This window comes from Peromyscus californicus, unplaced genomic scaffold, assembly GCF_007827085.1.
Source record: "Peromyscus californicus insignis strain IS unplaced genomic scaffold, ASM782708v3 Scaffold_11__1_contigs__length_118956290, whole genome shotgun sequence".
Lineage (NCBI taxonomy): Eukaryota > Metazoa > Chordata > Mammalia > Rodentia > Cricetidae > Peromyscus > Peromyscus californicus.
The window spans coordinates 114,100,941-114,115,586 of NW_026294402.1; the positions used below are offsets into that span (position 1 = coordinate 114,100,941).

Here is a 14,646-nt window from a genome sequence, read left to right on the forward strand (position 1 = left end):
GTGTGTGTGTGTGTGTGTGTGTGTGTGTGTGTGTGTGTGTGTATGTGTGTGTGTTAATGCATGTGTGTGCAGAAGACAGAGGAGGAGGTGTCTAATGTCCTCCATTGTTCTCTGCCCTTTCCCACTAAGACATGATTGTTGTTGAACCTGGAGCTCAGGCTTTATCTTAGTGGGATTGTCTGGCTGACATGCTCAGCCTGGGGTTATAGGTGAGTGCAGTTGTGTATACCCAGAATTGTTCATGGGTAATGAGGATCTGAACTCAGGTCTTCAGGCTTGCATAGCAAGTGCCCTTTCTCCCTGAACCATCTCCCTAGCCCAGTCTTAGCATCCTTGAGGACTTAAAAGTGGGTGTGCTTTGTAGCCTATCTCAGGCATGAAAGAAACTTTGCTCTCTTCAGTCTGTTACAGCATTTGATGGGCTGTTTGAATAATGTATTTGTCCATTTTACTCATGAAGCCCCAGGTCCTGTACTGTTGCTTTCATGGGTAAAGTACAGTACCTGGCAGACCGCTGCTACAGAGATTATTTGTTCCCTGAATGAGCATGGACAGAGGGTAGAATATAGAAACTCTTAGGCAAATAGATGCCACAGATGTATAAGTAATTGTAACCACACTTCAATAAACACAGGACTGAATGAAAATGTGGATGTAGACAAGTGAGGTACAATTGAATAGTGTGAACATATTTCATTGTTATCACCAATATTATCCACCATCACAACAAACTTAACTAGCTAAAATTTGTTATCATATAGGAAATAATGAGAAGTGAAAGATGGAACCCTATAAACATGCCTGTTCTGTGCATCCTGCCCCATGGATGGCTCATCTTTTCATTCTGTTATCTTAGGCAGACTTAGCTAGAGTCAGCCCTGTGTGCTCACACTCATCAGTAAGGACCTCTAGTCTAGTGGTGTCCGTGGGAATAGAGAACGGCTTCTGCTTACATTGAATGCTGCCTCCTGTAATGTCTCTATGCAGCATCGTCTGGAAGAATCTGGAAGCTCCATTTACTAAGCAGCCAAAGGAATAGAAATGATGGATCTCAGCGTTGACTCACCACCTGAAGAAGTGCGAGGTAACCCATAGCAACATTGTCAAAGTTGACTTTCACGTTGACCCAGAAGAAATGGCCAGTGTGGTTTTGATTTTGACACTCAGACTTGTTATTCACAATGGTGGAATTCACAACAGAAAATGGATTATTGCTGGTGTCAATGCACCTCGAAAATTTCCCTGCAAAGAGGTTCACGCCCATGATGCTGAAGATGAGCCAGAAGATGAGGCAGACGAGGAGGACGTTCATGATGGAGGGGATGGCGCCTACCAGCGCATCCACCACTACCTGGTGGGAAATGGAAAAGGACATGAAATTCCCCAAAATGCCACTTTTTATTCTCTGCTACACACGTGCCTGCTGGACAGAGGCTGGAAGACAGGCTTCAGCATCATCCTCAGGAATTCCACCCACCCATTCTGAAGCAGAGTCTTTCATTAACCTTGAACTCACCTGGAAGGGGTAGGCTGGCTGCCAGTGAGCCCTCGGACCACTTGGCTCTCCTCCCCAGCTGAGATTATAAGCATGCACTTCCATGCCTGCCTTTTAAAATTATTCTTTTCACATGGGTTCTGGGGTTTGAACTCAGATCCTCATGCTTGCGAGGCAAACACTGTACTGACTGAGCTAACTCTCCAGCCCACAAACTGATCTAAAAACTCCATTGTTATTTGGGAAGCTATAGTGGCTGCTTTGAGCCGGTGATGGAGGTGGGGCAGGGAGGAGGCTGATAGTAATAAAGAAAGAAAGCGGTGAGTGGCACAGAAAAGCCACAGGACATAAAGATTGTCCAAGAGATGCTTTTGGATGGATGCTGGCTCAGGTGCTGAGCCGAGGTTATCCCTACATGTACGCAAGTGACAGGGACAAGGCTCCCTTCTCATAGGAAATGGGACAGTGGGTGCTCTGTGGGTGCTCAGAGTAAGTCCAGGAGGCGGGGAATAGCCAGGACCACGTCCCGAGGGAGTGAGGTCTGAGCCTGGGGGTGGTAGCATTTGAGAAAGGAGGTTCTTACAGTCTGACTTGAGGGAGACAAGGCAGTTAGACTGTACAGTGTCACCAAGGTCTGACCGGGAAGGGACGACACAGAGCTGATATCTGGAAGTGGGGCCTGTCACTTTGTGTCAGGGTATGGAGGGCACAGGGATGGGGGAATTTGGGGAAGGTGTGCCAAACACTGTGGGTCAGAGAAGTTCTGAAATGGGTCTTACCCTCATGCCTTCGAATCGAGACAGAGCCCGCAGTGGTCGGAGGGCACGGAGAGTCCGAAGGGCTTTGAGGGATGCCACGTCTGAATAGTCGAGGATCTTCGCTATGAGGCTTGTCAGGGAGATCTGGTACAGGCAGAAAGCAATGCATTATCCTGGAGTTCTAGAACGTCGGCTGGTGGAAAGAGAAAGCACCTCTATGCCCCACCTCCCAGTCTCTGCTCTGTCTATTTAGTCCAGAGGAAATTCTAGAAAGTCCTTTGCTTTTACTGAATTAAAAGGCTTATTAGCATATACTAATTACACACAATTATGGATTTCATTATGTTTTCACAAGTATATAGAGTATATTTTAATCACATTCACCTTCCCTGATTCTCTATTATCTCCCTCATCCTCCACTGATCCCCTTCTCTTCCAATTATTTTTATTTTCATGGTGTGTGTGTGTGTGTGTGTGTGTGTGTGTGTGTGTGTGTGTGTCACACGGAGCTTCAGTGGATTGCCTACAGGAGCACAGGCATCTAACTAGTGGCTACACCACTAAGAAAATGTCTCTCCTTCTTCTAGCAATCACTAGTGATCTATAGAGCCTCAGGGATGGGCGGGGCCTTGTGAGCCCCTCCTCCATCACAACAGGATATTGGTGGGCTCAGTCCTGTTCAGGTGACAGCTGCTGTGAGTTCAGGAGTACAATGTCCCCACACCCCAAAGACAGCATTTCACAACACTCCACCCCTTCCTCCGGATCTTACACTCTTTCCGCCCCATCTTCTGTGATGGGCTCAAAACCTGTTGATTACTCACACGGACTTCTGGGCACGTGTCTTAGTTAGGGAGGGTTTCCATTGCTGTGAAGAGACACTATGGCCACAGTAATTCTTACAAAGGAAAACATTTAACTGGGGCTGGCTTACAGTTTCAGAGGTTTAGTCCATTATCATCATGGAAGGACATGGCAGCATGCGGGCAGACATGGTGCTGGAGAAGGAGCTGATAGTTCTACATCATGATCCATAGGCAACAGGAAGTAAACTGTGTCATTGGGTGTAGCTTGAGCAAAGGAAACCTCAAAGCCCATCCCTGTAGCTAAAGTTTTCCTGCCTGGCCCACAGTCAGGACAAATCTCTCTCACCTGCCAGTCCCACAGCCACTCAGACCCGACCAAGTAAACACAGAGACTTATATTGCTTACAAACTGTATGGCCGTGGCAGGCTTCTTGCTAACTGTTCTTACAGCTTAAATTAATCCATTTCTATTAATCTATACCTTGCCACATGGCTCGTGGCTTACCGGTATCTTCACATGCTCTTTCTCATCATGGCGGCTGGCAGTGTCTCCCTCACCCAGCATCCTGTTCTCTCAATTCTCCTCTCTGTTAGTCCCGCCTATACTTCCTGCCTGGCCACTGACCAATCAGTGATTTATTCATTGACCAATCAGCAACACATTTGACATACAGACCATCCCACAGCACATCCCCACAGTGACACACTTCCTCCAACAAGGCCATACCTATTCCAACAAAGCCACACCTCCTAATAGTGTCATTCCCTATGGGAGCCATTTTCTTTCAAACCACCACAACAAGAAAATATGTTCTCACCCATTACTATCCCCAGATATATGTGGCCAAACTTGTTTTTCCCTCCAAGCTGGGCCCCAAGAGCCTTGATATTTTGATTGACTTCCAGAGATTTGGGGAGCTGATATCCCTTCATTGGACCTATGATTAAATCCCATTGTGGTGGTTTAAATGAGAAATGTCTCCCACAGGCTCATGTATTTGAATACTAGCTCCCTAGCTGGTGGTACTGTTTGAGGAGGTTACGGACCCTTTAAGAGGTGGAGCCTTGCTGGAGGAAATGCATCACTGGGATCACTGGGGGCTGGCTTTGAAGGTTTGTAGTCTTGTCTGCCTTCCTCTTCCTCCTCCTCCTCCTCCTCCTCCTCCTCCTCCTCCTCCTCCTCCTTCTCCTTGTCCCCCTCTTCTTGTGTGGGGGTGAAGATGTGATCATCCAGCTTCCTGTTCCTATTGCTGGGCTTTCCCTGCCTGATGTCACATTTCCCTAAGATGATGAAGTCTATCCCTCTGGAACCATAAGCCAAAATAAACCCTTTCTTCTCTAAATTGCTTTTGGACATGGAATTTTAATACAGCTACAGCAACAGAAAAGTAACTAATATGCTTATTCTGAGGGATTTAAAATTAGTCTTGATTTTATTTGCTTAGAAAATTGGGTTGGAATAAATCCTGCTTGTATGTATATTTTTAGGTCCCTCTTGGTCTCTGGCTTTTCAAGACCTGCTGGATTACGACACTTTTGCCCTTTGTAAAACATAGGAGTCAAATGGAAAGGCGGATTCAGACCACAAGTCAGCTAGTTCTCACAGGTGGACAGTTGTCTGAGTTCTAGCTTCAGTAGACATCTGAGGTTCAACTGAGCAGTGAGTCCCTGTTAGTCTGCCAGTTCTCTTTAGGTGGTATCCCAAGGACAGCAAAGGACACAGGCTGTCATGAAAAATCAGTCACCCCTTGCAGGAACTTTCAAGGTACTAGGGGGAGACATTCTGGTGACAAGCTTAGCTTGATAGGACTGTGACCCAGACACACAACATCCTGCATGGTGCTGAATTAAGGCTTAAATTACTTACTCTGCCACTGTACCAGAACTCTAGAAAACAAGAGATTGACACGTAGGTCCTTGTGTCTGAAACAATACCCATTCTCTGAATGGGTGGCCTATTCTACCAGGCCAACAGCTACCACAACAAACAGAATAGAAAAGACTTCCTTCTTGCATTAACACAAGGCTCCAGACACCGTCAGGCACCCAGCTGTCTGCCTGGCTGTGGACAGCAAGGTTCAGGGCCAGTTTCACACCAATCTTTTGCACATCCTTCAGGGAAGGCTGTTTCATGTTCCAACTTTGCATATGGAGCAGACAGCCCTGGCAAAGTCCACCTCCTGTATTGCTCAGGCCGCCAGGTACCCAGCTTACTGGTCAGGTACTAATACTACACCTCTCTCCTCCATACTCTATCATAATCCTGGTTATGACCCTGGTTCCCTCACACTTCCACTCTTCATTGGGACTTTAGCATCTTGGGTAAGGTCCTGCCCTCAACCTGGGTCATGTGACCATAGCCTGCCTTTCTAGCCACATCCCACCCACAGATTCTGTTCAGATCAATGGTTCTCCATGTCTTCCTGTGGCCGAGGTTATACTTTCAGGTAGGATTGGCCTTCCTCTGGCACCTCTCTGCTCTTACTTCTATGCTCCACATTTAATGCTACCTCCTACCAGAAGCTTTCCAAGCCACTCCACTCATCAAGTGGAAGAATGCTCATGTTTCTGTGTCTCCTCAATGGTAACTGTCCTCAGCAGTGTTCATCAACCCCACCCTTTTAATACATTTACATTTCCTTGTCTGTGTCTGTCTTGCCTGTTGGAAGATTGAAGTGTAAACTCCTGGAGTAGATCTCTGTGGTGATGTATTGTGTACCCTAATAAAACTTGCCTGAGGATCAGAGGATAGAGCCAGCCACTAGATTAGACACAGAGGTCAGGCAGTGGTGGCACACACCCTTAATCCTATCACTCGGGAGGCAGAGATCCATGTGGATCTCTGAGTTCAAGGCCACACTGAAAACAGAGCCAGGCGGTGGTGGCACACACCTTTAATCCCAGTGCTGGGAAGCACACATGCCTTTAATCCTGGGAAGTGACGTCTGGGTAGAGAAAGGTATATAAGGTGTGAGGAAACAGGAACTCACTCTCTTTAGGCTGATGTTTTCGCAGAAGTAAGAACTAGTGGCTGGCTGTTCTGCTTCTCTGATCTTTCAGCTTTCACCCTGATAACTGGCTCTGGGATTTTTATTATAAGACATTAGAAATTTGAACAACAGATCTTTCTCTCCCTTTCTTCCATTCTCCCTCCTCCCTTCTTTCCTTCTCCTCCCCTCTCCTCCTTTATGCTCTTTACTCTTCCTCTCCTCTCTCTTCCTACCCTCCTTCCCTTCATTTCTCTCTCCTCTTCCCATCCATTCCATCCCCTTTCCTTTTTTTGGGACAGGTCTTACTCTATAGCCCAGGCTAGCCCCAAACTCCCAGTCTTCGTCTGCCATGCTCTCCAGTGCTGGGATTCCAGGCATATAACACTATGCCTGACTGTCTATTTATTGCTTTTGTGTTTCCTGGGCACTCCACATAGCAATTTTGCATTTAAAAGATTTAAATAAATATTTCATAGATGCAAGAAAAGAAAGAATTGCTGGGCAGTGGTAGCGCACATCCTTAATCCCAGCACTTGGGAGGCAGAGCCAGGCGGATCTCTGTGAGTTCAAGGCCAGCCTGGTCTACAGAGCGAGTTCCAGGACAGGCTCTCAAGCTACACAGGGAAACCTTGTCTTGAAAAAAGAAAGAAAGAAAGAAAGAAAGAAAGAAAGAAAGAAAGAAAGAAAGAAAGAAAGAAAGAAAGAAAGAAAGAAAGAAAGAAATCAAAGAGTCCTGTTGGAATGGGTGAAAAGACAACCCAACACAAAGCAGCTAGGGGGAAGAAGGGTTTAATTGGCTTACGTTCCAAGCTACAGCCGTCGGTGGGAAATTCAAGGCAGAACTCAAGCAGCAATTCACATCACACCCACAGCCAGAGCAGAGACCAATGAAGGGATCGCTGCTGATTTCTCACTGCTTCTGTCCATCTGTCTTCACTGCTGTACAGTGCAGGGGCCAGCCCGTGAAAGGGTGCAGCGTACCTTCAGGGTGGGTCTTCCAAACCCATTTAACAACCAAGGCAATCTCCCACAGACATGCCTACAGGCCAACTGGATCTAGATAACTGTCTCTTCCCAGGTGATCCTCGGTGGACATTTAAAACTGACCATCAGAGATTGGAAAAGGAAGTATGGAAAGATTGTAGACCATAGGATAAAAGGACGAATGAGTAGATGTATGCTTGGATAGATGATGAGTGAGTGGGGGAACAGAAGGTTAAGTAACTGGCTATTTGGTTAGAAGGAGCATCCACAGAGATGTAAGGATTAAACACCAATTGGTGAATGGACAGAGGAAGACAAGGATAAAGGGAAGAGAAAAAAAGATGAATGGAAAGGGATAGCTAGAAGGAGAAGGGCAGATGAGAGAAGTGAAGATGGATGGGCTCTTGGAAGAAGAAAGGAAAGAAGGAAGAAGGGTTAATAGTGGAAGAGATGGGAAGTGGGAGCGTGGAAGGAAGGACAGACAGTCACAATGAAAAAGAGGCTGCTGCTTTTTCTCCTCCTCCTCCTCCTCCTCCTTCTCCTTCTCCTCCTCCTCCTCCTCCTCCTCCTCCTCCTCCTCCTCCTCCTCCCCTTTTTCTTCTTCTCCCTTCTACTACTAGTACTACCACTACCTTTTCTTCTTATTCTTTTTGAGACAGTGTCTCTTTACATAGCCTTGGTTGCCCTGGGACTCACTCTGTAGACCAGGTTGTCCTCGAACCCACAGAGATCCATCTGCCTTTGCCTCTTGAGTGCTGGGATTAAAGGGGTGCGTCACCATGCCCGACTTAAGAAGAGACTTCTTAAGGTGATCAGCATTGGAAAACAATGAAGTCTACACAAGCAGAGCTCTTGGCAGGATGCAAGACAGAAGAAAGCATTTTCTTCTTATTTGTGGATAATTGTTTCCCATGCACAGAACTGTCACCTGTGACTCAGATTTCAGGCCTCTCAGAGTCCCTGTAGCACAGGGACCTGATACCACCGGCATCAGGAGAGAAGGGAGTCACATGCAGGCCTGGGCTGGAGGTATTGCCAACTTATGCTAGACAGAATGTTCTGTACTGGACCCCAGTCAGCTTCAGGAGGCACATACCAGACATAGACATGTTTCCTGACATGTCTGACTGATGTGCAAGACCCTGGTGCAGGTGGCTGCTGGAGGAGGGAGACAGAGACAAGCCATGGCTCACTCTGCTCACAGAAATCCTCAGCTAGACAGCAGTGAGCAAGTAAACACAGGTTGCCACATTGAGAAGTCAAGGAGATGGCCTAAAGGGGGCAGGGCAGTGGAGTGGTTAAGACAGGTGAGTGACAGCAGAATGTGGGGGGGGGCACACATGCCGACCCACTGATGCAGAGTCCCTACCCATGAGCTCCAGCAGGACCTTCTCTTGCCTTTGGTGTCACAGAGAGCCAGTGTCCTCAGCACAGTTCACAACCACAGTTACACCTTGGAAATGACTGGAAACACCTACAAATACTGTTGCCTGGAGCTCGCCCAAGACCAGAAAGACCAGACCCTCCCCGTGTCCTGCTTGCCCAGCATGATTTTAAAAGATCCATGGGTGTGTTACATGCACAGCCAGGGCTGGAGACCACGAAGCTAGCAGGCAGGCAGGCTCTGTTTGAAGACCACGGCTCCCTGAGGTCCAGAGCCCTGGCAATGGGTGAAAGAACAAGGAAGCCTGTGCCTGTGCCGACTTGCTTTGGATATGAAGGCAGAGGGCTGGAGTAGTTTTACCCGACAGAATCTGGAGGCCTGCAGCTTCACCGGAGGGTCACAACTATGTCCGAATTTTGAATTTCCCGGGGCTTACCACTCATTGACGTGCAAAGTTATCCTAACTTCTCAGTGCTCAAAGCAGTCCCCGAGAGACAGCTGTCAGAGCCACATCTGTACTCGCTGCAGCTCCCGTTCACGGTGAGATCCCAGCACCACCCCCATGGTGCTCACAAGAGCCACTCACAGTCATAATGAGGAAACCCCCCACAGTGCTCACAGAGCCACTCACATTCACAATGAGGAAGTCCAGCCAACACCAGGCATTGGTGAAATATTTTTTGAAGCCATAGGCCACCCACTTGAGCAACATCTCAAACACGAAGATGAAGGTGAACACTCTGTCGGTGTACTCCAGCATAGACTTCACTCGGGGCTTTTGTTCCAGGTAGTTATCCTCAAAGGCCTGCAGGGAAGGGAGGAGAATGCCCATAGCTCTGGGGTCCTGACCCACTGTGAGAACCAGCCAGCCCTGCCCACCACCTCCAGAGAATAGCCTTAGTAGCTGGCATGGCCAAGTTTTCTTTCTTTACTCTGAGGATCCAAGCTGGACAGCGGAGGATGCACTATGGGATATAAACCAAGACATTGCAACCCACAGGGACACACAGATACTTCACAGGGCTGTTGGATACAAGTGAGAAAAGAAACCTCAGATTGGATTTTGGAAGTGAACCAAAGGGATATTTGCAGTGACTTATTTTTAAAAATAAAAGCATAGAGAGATGTCCACCAGCAGTCCATAAGAAAGATTCTCCAAGAAACTTCTGAAAATGAGTGTTCTATCTCACAGGTAATCAAGGAAATAAAAATTTAAAAGAGATGCCAACTTTTCCTTTTATCAGAGATAAAGATGAAAAAGAACAGAGATGGACCCCAGTGTTGGTGTGTCCGTTGGGGATTCACTCCCAGGAATGACTGGGGTTGTGAAGTAGTCAGTCAATCTACCTTTAAAAATGTGCTAAAGACACTGGGTGCTATCAGTGTCCACACGACTTTCCATGAGGCTTCAACCCCCCAGCTGCCAGGGGTGGCTTTATGGCTTGGATCAAATTGAGTCTGCTTTGGGACGTGCTTCATAGGTTAGACCCCCACCTCCAGGTCGGTCCTAGCCATTGACATTGATGCTTGGGTTTATAAGGTCTGGTTTGCCTCCATGTGGGACAACTGTGTGGTGCCCTGAGTGGTTAGGGCTCCTGTGGGATCAGCTGAGGCCGGACGTGACCTCTCAGCTGCTTTTCCTACAACCCTGCTGTCCTGTTTCATCCGTAAGTACACCTCAATAAACTGCTGGATCAAAAGACATTGGTTCAACCTCTCGGACCAAACCTAAGCCAGGCAGGCATTCAGAAATCTCCAGCAAAGCGTCTCCAGCCGCCATTCAACATCTTCGACCATCATTCAACATCTCTGTCTAGTATTCAATATTCTTGACAATCATTAGACATCTCTGATCGTCATTCAACATCTGTAATAGTCATTCAAAATCTCCAACCATCATTTGGTAACTCCGACATCGTTCAATGTCTCCAATGATCATCCCATATCTCTGAAATCACTCAGTATTTCTGACAATCATTCAACATCTCTGATTGTCATTCAAAATTTCCAACAAGTATTCAACTTCTCCAAGGCAGCGCTGAAGATGTGTGATCCATGTGAGGTGTGAATATAGGTAACGACTGAATAAATGATGGCGCATTCCTATAATGAAATACGTTGTGGCTGTTACATGAGTTTGTATGAGCATATTTCCTGAGGAAATTTCTTGGGAAACCATAGAATGCATACATACATTTATTTTATATTTCTATATTCTGTGTATAAGAAAGCTGGGAAGAGCCACACCAACGTATTTTCAAAGTGAGTTTCTCTTTGAGTGACAGGAAAATGGCTGATTTTTTCCTTTATCTTTTTCTATAATTTTCAAGTTTTTTTTTCATTTTACTTTGTCAGATGAAAATCCATGTTGTTTTTTTTAAGCACTCAGAGCAAAAGCATAAAGAAGACTAAATTTGGTGCATGTCTATTTGGTCCCATAGGAAAGGAAATGGGGAGTGAAGGGAAGCTGCTGGGGGTGGGGCTGGGCAGAACAGCTGTTTCAGGATTTGGGGTCCCCTTGGGAATGGGGGAGGCTGGCACTAGACTGTAGAGAGAAGGGGGAGCAGCAGCGGGGGACAGAGAACAAAGAAGGGGACCTGTGGGGGAGGCTAATGGGAAGAGAGGAGCTGTGAGGGCTGAGGAAGGCATCCAGTCAACAGGCTTGGTCATTCCGTCCACTCTCCTTCCGCCTCCCCGAGCCCTGTTTCTTCCATACACTCTTCCTTGAGGCTGAGGCCACACACTGAACAATTCTGGCTCCCCTGGCCAGTCTGGCATTTAGTCAGTTCCCAGATATTCAGTAGACTGTTTTGTTTTTAGAGAGCAAATGACACAGGACAAGCAAGACAAACAGACATGGGTAGAGCTCCTAAACAGGACAGTGGGGCTCTAGTCCCAGCTCCTAAACAAATTAGCTTGGACCCCAGCTGAGTCTTGACACCACATTTTTATGTATGAAGCACAGCTAAATGGGGACAGTGAGTCCCTCCCAACGTCCATGCCCACTTTGCTTGTAGGATGGGCACTCAGTACTACAGTGGGCCTAAGTCCATGGGAAGAGACCTTCTCTCCCTGTTCTTCAGGGTCCAGCATTCAGCCAGCAGCCTCTGGAGTATTCCAGAACTCCCCAAGTTTCTACTCCCTAGGACCTTGCTGTTCAGTTTGGCTCTAGGCTGCCAGTGTCAGCCTCAACCTGTGGCTTGTTGGAAATGCAAGTTCTCAGATTCTGTCATCAAGCCTTCAAACTGGACCTGTTTCCACATGCTCTCCAGATGACTTGAGGAAATGATACTTGAACAGACTGTGAGGCCTGAAGAAGTAGCAGGCGTGTGGTTTGTTAAGAAAGGGAGAATGGACTCGATCTTCAGAAAAAGCCAGTGTTTGGAAGGTCAGGGAGTAGAAAGCTAAGGGTCTGGGGAGCCATTATGGGTAAAGTTGGGTTTTGGTACTGCCTAGTTGGTTACATCAGGAGAGTCCTCGAACCATTTGAGTCTTGTTTTCCATCTATAAAGTGGGAGGCACACACTCATTGCTTGAAAAGCTTGTATCTAGGTTTAGAGTGCCATGTGAGGGGTGTGCTGAGCACCTCCCATGAGGTACACTGGGTGAAAGCTTTCCTCCCATCTGTAGCCTGGAGACTTTCAGCTCAAGTCTTGGGGGCAGCCCACTGAGGAAGCTCCAAGGCCTTTAGACGGAAGCCCAGCCCAGCCGGCGGCCATCGAGTCAGGGACCCCGCTTTCCCTTACCAGCGCTCCGCTGCTGAGCAGGATCATGAAGATGATGAAACTCTCGAACCAACTGTGCTCCACGATGCGGTAGCAGGTCTTGCGCAACTGCCAGCCTGTGGCCCACGGAAACTTACTGGTATTCACTTTGCAGCAGGGACAGTGGCGAGTGCAGCCTAGAGGGAGAGGTGGTGGACAGTGTCCTGGTTAGCTTTATTGTCAATTTGACACATAAATTGCCCTATGGGCATATCTGCGGGGTGTTGTCATGACTGCTAACTGATGTGGGAGAACTCAGCCCACTGTGGGCAGCACCACTCCCTAGCCAGATGGTCCTGGACTCTGTAAGAAAGCTAAGTATGAACCTGTGGACAAGCACCAACAGCATGCTTCAAGTTCTTGCTTGAGTCCCCCGTCTTGACTTCTTCTCAAAGTGACTGTGACTTGGAAGCCAAATAAATTCCTTCCTCCCCTCGGTTGCTTTCAGGGTTTTATCACAGCACAGAAGGGGAACTAGAATAGACAGTGAGGAGTAATCCAATGGGATGACCGTTGTTCCAGACTGCTGGGAAACCCGCTTATGCACTGTTGGGTACCTGGGAGGCCACAGCCTCACCCACGCTGGAACTGGGGAGCCACGTGGCTGGGGTAGGGCCTGGGTCCAGCTTAGCCAAGTTCAAATGGAAGCGGAAACTCAACAAAATGCTGCTCCCCATAATTCCTACTTATTTAAAGTTACCAAGACCACAACTACCTTCATATCAGGAAGCATTTGTTTATTCATCCATCGCACAAGTGTTTATGGAGACTGTAATGTGTCTCACTTTTGTAAATGTGGAGGGGAGAAGTGAATCAGTCAGGCTCCACTTTTCAGAACGACACCAAAGATGTCGGGAGCAGACACCCGTGGCCCTCCTGTGGTCCTTTACGTCTCCAACCAGTTCACAGTGAAACCGTTGTGGCAGGTACCTTTTCCCTTTCAAACTCAAGAGGGTTGGCTTATAACCTTTGCAAGGCATTCCAGAGGGTGAGGAGGGCGGATGGTGCAGTGAGCCTGTTCTCGGGGCATAAGCAGTACTTGTGTCTGGCTCAGATATCTCAAGCCTGAAGTGAGCCTGCTTGTTAGTTCTCATGGATGCCAGGCCATGGTTCTGCACACAGAGGTGCTTCGGTGGGGGCTGGGTGGGATTCTGACCCGGACTAACGCGAGCATGAGGAGGTCCATGCCCCTGGTACCTTCTGTGAAGCAGTCATCTGGTTCTTCCAGGTCGTCCGCCAGCTCGGGGATCTTCCTCAGGATCTCCTCTGGATCTGGGCAGTCCACCGTGCTGCCCTCAGAAGAGCTTGTGTCATCCACTCCCTGAGGGCAGAGGTTCAGGGCAGTGAACATGGCTCTTTGAAGAACCTGGGGCATCTGTCCATGGCAAGGTTAGGTCCTCAGGGCCCAGGCTCTGCAGTCTACTGCCTTGGCAGCCTCACGTGTTTGGGACTCAGCAGCTAAGGCCAGGACACGGATGCTCCCTGTGGAGGCCTGTGGCTTAGCCGGGCCCTGATGGAGAGCTGGCAATGGCCCGAGACACTGTAATTACACCCATAAAGATGCTCAGCTTTCAATGCACTTGAATATTTAATCGGGAGCTGTGTTGTGGGGCCCTGTTGTCCTCCCAGTGGCACTGGCCTGTAATGTCTCCAGACGAATTCAATTAGGAGCCAGAGCGGCTCTCATGTTAGTGAACCTGATCACTTGGCTAATGGAGCCAAATGGTAGGGTGGGTCCCCATCTGTCACTGACAGGCCCCTCCCTGCCTGGCCAGGGTTATGGCCAAGAAAACAAAAACAGAATTAAAACCTACACCCAGAAGTTATGTGCCGAAAGCGCAGAGTAGGGAGAGCCAGCCAGGGGGTCCATAGAGCAACTTAGAAGGGACGTGATGCCCACACGCAGCATGTGACAAGCCTCACCCACCAGGGACTACACGGCTTGTGTTCAGGGCCCCCAAAGCCCATCACAGTCCACTGTCTTATCTTAGTCTGCCGCGGTCAGCCTCGCCTGGGCTCAAAGCCAGTAGCTGACATTCCTCACACTGAAGAGCTCGATAAGTGTGTGTGGGGGTGAATTGTGTTCGCCTTATCTTAGCCCCATCCAGTGGCTGTCACACAGCTGCACTTGGGGGCGAGGTGTCAAGTTAAAGTCTGAAGTTTCTTATAGTGGCAGTGAAAACACTAAATAGCTGATGCTTGTGTACGTGTGTGTGTGTGTGACCGTGTGTGTGGGTGTGTGTGCACTCACATGCATGTGAGGGTGAAACCTGAGGCTAAAGTTACATGTCTTCCTCAGTTGCTCTCTGTCTCTCTGCCTCTCTCTCTCGGAGATAGGCTCTTCCACTGAGTGTGGAGCTCACCGACTTGGTTAGATTGGAGGGCCACCAAGCACCAGGGATCCTCCTGTTTGCCCCTCCCCCTCCACAGTGCTGGAATTATAGGGGTGTACTAGCATGCCCAGC

The 14,646-nt window shown here is 48.3% G+C and overlaps 1 protein-coding gene across 1 annotated transcript in view; it reads right to left on the reverse strand.

Moving 5' to 3' along the window:
• The window catches only part of Scn10a (sodium voltage-gated channel alpha subunit 10), a 57,096-nt gene that overhangs the window by 14,746 nt on the left and 27,704 nt on the right, over positions 1 to 14,646 (reverse strand). The window contains exons 7-11 of the mRNA XM_052724202.1: positions 13,379 to 13,502; positions 12,164 to 12,318; positions 9,049 to 9,222; positions 2,275 to 2,397; positions 1,067 to 1,351 (exon numbers count right to left, since the gene is read on the reverse strand). Of these exons, the coding sequence (XP_052580162.1) occupies positions 1,067 to 1,351; positions 2,275 to 2,397; positions 9,049 to 9,222; positions 12,164 to 12,318; positions 13,379 to 13,502 (861 nt within the window). The remainder of the gene's footprint in view (positions 1 to 1,066; positions 1,352 to 2,274; positions 2,398 to 9,048; positions 9,223 to 12,163; positions 12,319 to 13,378; positions 13,503 to 14,646) is intronic.